This window comes from Palaemon carinicauda, chromosome 7 (genome assembly GCF_036898095.1).
Source record: "Palaemon carinicauda isolate YSFRI2023 chromosome 7, ASM3689809v2, whole genome shotgun sequence".
NCBI classification, from domain to species: domain Eukaryota; kingdom Metazoa; phylum Arthropoda; class Malacostraca; order Decapoda; family Palaemonidae; genus Palaemon; species Palaemon carinicauda.
In genome coordinates, this window is record NC_090731.1 from 163485695 (window position 1) to 163495694 (window position 10000).

The window sequence follows — 10000 nt, forward strand, 5'->3', positions numbered from 1 at the left end:
CAAGTAAAAAAATGATAAAGCGAGAGCACAACGCAAGAAGCTAGAAATGGGAAGAAACAGAAAGTGGCAGGCGATAAAGTATGAATAAAAGTGCTGACGTCATCAGGATATAATATATTATAGTTGGTCACGTGACGCCAGGAGTATCCTGCTTCGCTCCGCAAGGTCAGAGGTTCTACATTTTTTCCTTCTTTGGAAGATTAATTGCTTTATAAATTTGTTGTCTCTCATCACATCATTCTGTAAATTCTAGTAAGTTTGTTACGGTGGCCTATTGGAAACGTCCCTGCCTAGTGATCGTCAGACTGGGGTTCGAGTCCCGGTAAAACTCGTTAGTTTTTTGTAGTATCTGCAACCCCCCCCCCCCCTCCTTGTGAGCTAGGATGAGGAGTTTGGGGGGAGCTTATAGGTCTACCTGCTGAGGTCATCAGCAGTCATTGCTTGGCCCTCCATGGTCCTAGCTTGGGTGGAGAGAGGGCTTGGGCGCTGAGCATTTGCATATATGATCAGTCTCTAGGGCATTGTCCTGCATTCTAGGGTAATGCCACTGTCCCTTGCCTCTGCATTTATGAACGCTCTTTAAAACTTTTAAAGATGTCCGTCAGTGTCCTGAAGCTATCATACGATGGCCTAATTGCAACCAGTATCTCATGTTACAAAAGGTAGAATAACTTTGTCGTTCATACGTCCGTTATGGTGGATAAATTTAATTAAAACTGTCTATAGAAAGGAAAATTAGAAATTTAGGGAGAATTTCAGTAGGAAAAGAGACGGAGCAGTGATATTGATAACAGTATAAGTTGCAGTTATAATGCCAGCATTGATAAAAATGAAAATGATAATAGCTGTAAAAATAATTGATACTGCTATCATCTTAATTTGTTGATTGCTACTGAATAATTCATAAGCAAAAGCCAATTTCTTTAATCATTAACGCTGAATTACTTAAGGTTTATTATCCCGTACAGTTTCCTAAGTGAACAAGTAATGATTCAAACTCACTTTGAAACATGTGTAGTTGACAAGAATGTAATTAACAACAGTTATTCCTCATGGCTACAAAACAGAAACATGTTAAACTTCAAATCTGCATAATATAATCGTATTTGAAAGAAAGAATAATAAACTAAAAACATCTCTTATCACTTTATTTTCTACGAATATAAAAACAGGGAACTGTTTAATAGGGAACATAAATACGGGAATGGTATATTCAAGAAGGCAAACGGTAATAAACCGAATCACAATATAAAGAAAGAATGAAAGTTTAAAAGTAAAGAGCAACGCAATGTTCATTATACCAACTGCAATTTTATCAACAGCTTCCGAAGTTTAATCTATTCTTAATTATTATCATTATGAATGACCTTAGATTTATGTGGAAACCATAGCAGTAAGTACACTAAGGTAAATGACAAGCAGCATTTCTCCCAAGAAACACAAAATCTTTTTGTCGTTGTTTGCATGATCTTCAAGTCATTGCTTAACTGAGAAACGGAGGAACTGTGCTTCTTTGGCGCTACAATTCCAGGGGGAAAGGAGTGTAATATATATATATATATATATATATATATATTATCTTATATAGACTGTATATATATCTTATATGTATATATAATTTAAATGTACACACCATTATATACTGTATATATGCACACTGTATAGATATTATATATATAATATACGTATATATATATATATATATATATATACACTGTATATATATTATATATATGTATGTATAATATATAATATGCATATATATAAATATATATATATATATATATACACTGTGTATATACTGTATATACATATATAGTCTACATATATATACACTTATATATACTATATATGTACAGTGTATACAGTGTATATATATATATATATATATATATATAACTGTATTCACATATGGTGCGTGTGTATTTTCTGCATTAAATATCGGCATGGTTATAAGGAAACCACTATACCATAATTCAGTATACTATTTATACCATAAAATATTAATAATTTACGTGTATTCAATAAATCAGAAGCGACCGCCCCCCCCCCCCCTCCCATCTAGGACTAAGATGTTAATCGATCATTACAACAGACAACATTAGGTATGAAATCGTCCATATATGTTTATCAATTATCCATTTATATGAATAATCCTTATTTATTATCCTCTGTGTCCTTACATTATTCGTTACAAGTTTTAATATTCAGTTCGAGTATCTAATTTCAATGATTAAACTACTTCAATCAATTAATCAATCGAGTTGATTGGTTTCGATCAAATATACCTGTTAACATTAAGAGATCTCTCTCTGTCATGATTTTACAAGCTCTAAATGACACCCACTAACAATACGCATCTATCATTACTTTTTCCTTTTTTGCGTACCTTTATCTACGCCGAGATTGAAACTTTAACCTACTAGCTCTAAATGACACCCATTAACAAATACGCATCTATCATTACTTTTCATTTTTTTGCGTACCTATATCTACGCCGAGATGAAACTTTAACCTACTAGCTCTAAATGACACCCATTAACAATACGCATCTATCATTACTTTTCCTTTTTTGCGTACCTTTATCTACGCCGAGATGAAACTTTAAACCTACGAAGAGAGCACTAACTACAAGTGTACGTGAAGACATACTTACGGTCTTGGGAGAGCAAAGGACCGATCAGCGTACCTGCAAGAAAGTCTACAATTTAATTTAGCTACCCCATCTTCGTACATTTCATCAACATACATATATATAATAGACGTGCACTATTAGTCTATAGGCATTCCTTATTGTAATTTCATCGAAGTGAGAACTATAGTCCATTTCTTTTAGCGAGTCATATTTGCACCGACTCGCAACGGTGGACTTTTAGCTCGGAAAATTTTTTGGTCGCTGATTGGTTAGAATTATCTTGTCCAACCAATCACCGATCAGGAAACTTTTCCGAGCTAAAAGGGCACAGCTGCGAGTCGGTGCAAATATAGTCCATTTCTTTTAGCTTGTCATATTTGCACGGACTCGCAACGGTGCCCTTTTAGCTCGGAAAAAGTTTCCTGGTCGCTGATTGGTTAGAATGATCTTGTCCAACCAATCAGCGATCAGGAAACTTTTCCGAGCTAAAAGGGCACCGCTGCGAGTCTGTGCAAATATGACTCGCTAAAAGAAATGGACTATAGGAGATAAAACAATTCATGAGACCTTGCAGTTAAGGAGAGAGTCAGAATAAAAAGTTATTTACGAAAAGGGGATCGTCAAATTAATACGATAAAGAACGCTACAGTATAAATAGAAAAAATTAAATGGACAAGTATTAACAAAATCTAATCTATGGGATATTTTAATAACCTTTTAAAATATACTAAAATCTTCTTAAATAGCTTTTTGAACGAAGAATGAAAATAGTCAGAATCAAAGGAAAAAAGAGATGAAAATACAACCGTTAAAGTCATAAACTGGAATTTTTAAAAATCCAAAAAAAAAAAAGAATAAAAACTTTATAATAATTCACAAGAATGATACTCGCATAAAAACATTGATAACATGCTCATGCCATTCACAAAAAAAAAAATATCTATTTATTTCTATACTTAAAATTAATCCTTTTAAGAATAACATGCAAAAAAAATGTTGGTAACAAAGAATGTCATTTCGACGTCAGAGTATGTTAGACTGTGATGTCATAAATGCGCAGACACAAAAATAGGACACTGCGCATCTTGGGCATTTTGGAAATACCAGAATTCATCTCTCTCTCTCTCTCTCTCTCTCTCTCTCTCTCTCTCTCTCCTAATATAGATAAAACTCTTCAGGCGTCTGCTCCATTTTTTTCCTTCTTTACAAGGTTAATTGATGCATAGGAAAAATGGAGATAAGTCAGGGAGAAGGGGGTGAGGGAGAAAGAAAGAGAGAAGACACTGAAGGAGGTTACACACGATCAGTATTACTGTCAGTAAAAATACTGTCATTATTTAAGAAAAAAAAATATTGTCAGTAAAGGGTACATACGTTCAGTACCAAGTACTGATATGGAACGTCATCAACACCCTGGGATGATAGAGGAAGGTTATACTCAACTCCTCTTCAATGGTATAGAAAACTTTAAAATAGTATGCATAGCAACTGTATTGGCACCCTTGCTAAAAAAAAAAAAAAAAAAAATTCATAACCTTCGAAGGTGGAGCAAAACACGAGACGTGCAAGCTTTTAAACCTCTCAAATGAAGAAAGAAAGAAAAAAAAAAGACTTTCATAGTTATTTTCTCTATCATTCCACCCTCCAACATCAATGCCCAATGCGAGTGATCAATTCCCCCAGTCTTTTTATATACAGCTGCTTTCTTTTTCATAAAACAATCATTTCTCACGTCCAATAAATCGAAGGATTTGTACAGTAACTAAATTGACGAAGTACCTCTTTACCTTCCATTGCTAGCAACTTAACACCACCAAAGTTGTGATGATACTGATAGTATTGACAGTGCAACTTCAGACCATGTACTGATGTACTGAAAAATATTATGAGTACTTCCATTTAATTATAATGACAGAGCGACAGTATAACGTTCACATCAACAGCAATACTGACAGTAATAAAAATAATGACAGTAATGATGATCGTGTGTGTGTAGACATTGGAGGACTCTTGTATATTCTAATTTTTACAACATCTGATCACCATCTCAAAGATGGGATGAAAATTTAGATAACATGGTTCTTATATGCAGAATTTAGGTATTAAAATTCAAGGTACAATTTTTTTTTAATCAGCACTGTTATTACTATTCAGTTTTTCATACAACAATTATTTGATTAACTATAGACAAGAAACTTCTAGGCGAACAATAACACGCATATATATATATATATATATATATATGCAAATTCGGAAAAATATACTAATATAAAATAAATCACAGAGGAATAAATAAGATTTTACCCTTGGCATAACTATCACATGAAAAAGTCTTTAATCTATAAGAGACATCCTTACACACACACACACACACAAACAAACAAACACACACACAGTTAGCATACTTATAGGGGATAGGGTCAATCTAACAGAAATATTCAAACGCACGGACAGAGAGAGAGAGAGAGAGAGAGAGAGAGAGAGAGAGAGAGAGAGAGAGAGAGAGAGAGAGAGAGAGAGAGAGAGAGTAGGTTTGCGTGAGCGTACACATGTACGAGCATTGGCGTGCACGCTTGCGGTTTACAGGAGGCATGGGTCTTGCATACAAATTCTACACAACTGGTCTTCTCAGAGAGACGAAATGGATGTAAAATGGTCCCGACTATTTCTTCCCGTTAGTTCGGACCTTCTTTGAAAACATAATCTAGGCTGTCTGGCTGCCAATGCTTAAAGACACAGGTACACAACAGGTCTTCTCAGAGAGACGAAATGGTCCCGACTATTTCTTCCCGTTAGTTCGGGCCTCCTTTGAAAACATAATCTAGGCTGTCTGGCTGCCAATGCTTAAAGACACAGGTACACAACAGGTCTTCTCAGAGAGACGAAATGGTCCCGACTATTTCTTCCCGTTAGTTCGGGGCTCCTTTGAAAACATAATCTAGGCTGTCTGGCTGCCAATGCTTAAAGACACAGGTACACAACAGGTCTTCTCAGAGAGGCGAAATGGTCCCGACTATTTCTTCCCGTTAGTTCGGGCCTCCTTTGAAAACATAATCTAGGCTGTCTGGCTGCCAATGCTTAAAGACACGGGTCTTGCCGACGTTAAACAACCAAGACATCGTTAGGATGGTTTCAATGTGAGGAGGGACATTACCGATATCAATCAAAGAAATGCGATGAAGAGAGAGAACTTTTTTATTCTTTTAAGAAATGTAATCTAATATTATTCCGAAACTAATTCATCAAAGGATTTTATGGTCTTGGTTTAAAGATAAATAATAAGTTATCGTTAAATTAAAGAAGTTATTGTAATTTAATAATGTTATACATTTGGTATAAATTAAACTATGCAGTAATACATTAAGTCCAAACTATATCACTGAAATATCGCCTACTTCAATTATAAGGAAGCCAGGTAAAATCATCTATATCAAATTGTTGACAATTTTATAATTAGATTAGCAAGAGCAGAACAGGTGCAAAATATTTAGATAACACGAAATGGTAAAGGAATTTGCAAGTTGTAATGATAAATAATAACGGATTTGATTATCTGGGAAGATTTCAAGACTAGTCGATGGAACTGTGTATATTTTGGCAGTATTGACCAAAGGGAAAATACCCACTAAATGAATAGCATTATGATTAACGGCAAAATACGTGTCAGTGGCTTCGCGTGTGTAGGGTTGACGTGCTGCTGAGATGTCTCCTGTGTGAGCATATAGGCACGATATATGGCTAAAGCTGTGAAAATTTTGTGCACAGTTGATTCACCTTTTTTTCCAGCAGATAAAGAGTGAATGTGGCAGTGACTATTTACCTGCTTTCCTTTGAAGCAACGATATATATATATATATATATAATGAGAGAGAGAGAGAGAGAGAGAGAGAGAGAGAGAGAGAGAGAGTGTTGTATAAATCCCTCCCCATGTACTTCCATGTACTTCTCTCGTCCGTATCTACTTTACATAGACTTGTTTGAGAGAGAGAGAGAGAGAGAGAGAGAGAGAGAGAGAGAGAGAGAGAGAGAGAGATCCGTTCAGGAAGTGTCAAACGGTCAACATGTGGGTAGGGCTCTTGTTGAAGATGTCATTCGTGTCGACGGTTTTAATGCAACGTCTGTTTAGCATAAAACAAGGAATGAGAGAGAGAGAGAGAGAGAGAGAGAGAGAGAGAGAGAGAGAGATTGTGGAGGCTGAATCATAGATGATACATAAAAGTGGAAGAATCTTATAAGAGAGTAATAAAATTAAGGTTTTAATTATATTGGTTTTCTTCAAAAGTACAGCATCTTTCATTACCCAAAAGCAATGATCATAATATTCATTACTATTTTCTTTATTGTTGCTGTTATTGACTGATTTCTTTGTATCTTTCCTAGAATTTATCCTCGACGAAAAGCCACATTTACAAGCGGAAGAATATTGTCGAAAGAATTTTTAGCTCTTCAAAATGCCAATCCAATGTGAGGGAAGAATCCAACATGAAAATCTCCCTCCTCTTCCACTCTACCCCTTTCCTACCCCTCTACTCCTTACCCTCCCCCTCCTTACCCTTTCCTACCCCTCTACTCCTTAACTCTTTCCTACCCCTCTGCTTCCTAACTCTTTCCTACCCCTTAACTCCTTCTACCCCTTAAGTCTTTCCTACCGCTCTACTCTTTACTCTTTTCCTACATCTCTACACCTTACTCTTTCCTACCCCTCTACACCTTACCCCTATCCTACCCCTCTAATCCTAACCCCTTTCCTACCCCTCTACTCCGTATCCTCCCCCTCCTTACCTTTCCTACCCCTCCTACTCCTTACCCTTTTCCTACCTCTCTACTCCTTACCTTCTTTACTGCTTACTCCTTTCCTACCCCTTCCATCCTTACACCTTTTATAACCCCCATCTCCTTACCCCTCCCCATCCTTGACCCTCTCCTACTCCTTACCCCCTTCTTACCCTCCTCCTCCTTCCCCTCTCTCTTTCACACGGATCTGGGTAGATAATAAACCGTTCTTTTCTTGGAGGAAATTAAAAGCACCAGGTGAAGCTGCCCATCTCTGGTGCTATTTCCCCTGGTAAAACCCGATTCGGTTCTTATAGGTCCCATAGGGCTCGTCTAAGAAGAAAATAAGGATGTGCCTTTAAGAAAGCTCTAAGTAAGTTATAACCTAAATAACAACCGTAGCAGCAGCTTGGATAACTAACAGATAAATTACGAAAGAGCAAAAATGTATCATTTTTTGTCATCTATCCGTAAAATGTTTTACGTGAATTAACTCATAAAATCAGAGGGTCAATATTTACCAACAAGGAAAGTTTGATATCACAGCAAATTAAATTCTCTCTCTCTCTCTCTCTCTCTCTCTCTCTCTCTCTCTCTCTCTCTCTCTCTCTCTCCTCTCTCTCTCTCTCTCTCTCTCTCTATCTCTCTCTCTCTCTCTCACTAATAAACAATAGCATCACAACATGGTGGTTGGAAACTGTTTCTTCAACATTACATTTATAAAATAAACTCAAATACATGATGAATTTTCGATATAAATTCATGGCTAAACTAAACCATTTCTATTAATCTAATTACTAATTTAGCCTACTGAAGACTATACGTGGCTATGAAACACTTAATTAGAACCATAAATAGTCCCTTATTGTAATAACACACAACTAACTTCAATGTGTGATAACTAAATGATGCATGAACTAATGAAAACATTAGTCATAAATATCAGTGTATGTGACCTGAAGAATTGACTCGTTATTTCTATTTTTAGTTTTATCTTCAGTGTACCATAGTGTAAAATCGTTAATACATATTAAATAAGCTGAAGATTAACAATATATTACTATTTTGTTACCAGGCCTAAAATATATATACATTCACACCTTAAATATGTACATACATTCCGATAGCTAACATGTTCTATTATATATATATGTATGTATAGATACACACACACACACACACACACACACACACATATATATATATATATATATATATATATATATATATATATATATATATATATATATATATATATATATATATACTGTATATCGTTGTTTTATTTTAATCAGTTGTTAAAGAACATTTATATACATAACAATCATACACTCAACGAAGCTAATTTCGAATGCATAATATTACACGAGAGAGAGAGAGAGAGAGAGAGAGAGAGAGAGAGAGAGAGAGAGAGAGAGAGAGAGAGGACCCACCACCATGCGAAGGAATCACCCACCTCACTCCCCGAAATTCTGGCCGGGCCAGTTTTACTAGACGGAATCCACACTTCGAGATAAAAGCCACGCCTACTTACGCTGGTGCGAGTAAAATGGTGTGATTCGCACCAAGCTCTTCTTCGTATCACTTGTTTTCGCACAAATAAAAGTCATCCACTTCAGTTCTGGTTGAACGGGTCAGCTTAAGGACTTCAGGTTTGCGAAGGGGATGGACAGAGTCTGTCGCATGTAGGACTCAAACAGACTTCCTAGTGGTATTCTTTAAAGGTCGCTCGTGAATAGCAGAGGCATGGAGAGTGATAATACCCTAGCAGGACAATGCCTTAGAGACTGACCTTATATAAATATGATTATTGCCTAAGGGATTTGGTGGCCTGTAGGTTACGTCCATGCCTGGTGATCGTCAGACTGGGGCTCGAATCCCATTCAAACTCGTTAGTTCCTTCGGTCGTTGTAACTTCACCAATTTTGTGAGTTAAACATGGGTTTTTTTGGGACGCCCATAAGTCTATCTGCAGAGTCCTAGCTTGGGTTGAGAGGGGGCTTGGGCGTTGATCATGTGTGTGTATATATATATATATAGTATATATATATATATATATATATATATTATATATATATATATGTATATATTTATATATGTGTATATATATTATATATATATATATATATATATATATATATATATATATATATATGGTCAGTATCTAGGACATTTTCCTGCTTGCTAGAGCAATGTCACTGTCTATTGTCTCTGCCATTCGTGAGTGGCCTTAAACCTCTAATCCTCCGTCTGCATCCAAGCAAGGACCAGGGAGGGCCAAGCAATGGTTGCAGATGACTCAGCAGGTGGACCTATAGGCTCCCTACCCAAACCTCACAAGGATAGCGAGGTTGCAGACACTACAAGAAACTAACGAGCTGGGGGGGGGGGGGGTCTCGAACTTCAGTCCAGAAGATCGCCAGGCAGGAAAGTTCCCAATAGGTTTATATTCTATTAGAAAATCAGTAGCTTTTGTAGGTTGTTTCTTAATACTTGAAAAGCTTATTACAATTTCTTTTGCTTAACTGTCTTGTTCTGGTTACAGACATTCTCATTTACGGACATTCTTTTCACGTTGGTGATATTCTTAAG

The 10000-nt window shown here is 36.2% G+C and overlaps 1 protein-coding gene across 4 annotated transcripts in view; it reads right to left on the reverse strand.

The window, feature by feature from the left end:
• Window positions 1-10000, reverse strand: part of dachs (unconventional myosin-IXb-like dachs) — a 487051-nt gene that overhangs the window by 81526 nt on the left and 395525 nt on the right. For 2 of the 4 annotated variants that reach the window (XM_068377089.1, XM_068377090.1), the window contains exon 3: window positions 2657-2701. The exons of the other annotated variants lie outside the window; for them this stretch is intronic. In XM_068377089.1, the coding sequence (XP_068233190.1) occupies window positions 2657-2701 (45 nt within the window). The remainder of the gene's footprint in view (window positions 1-2656; window positions 2702-10000) is intronic. 4 annotated transcript variants of the gene reach the window in all.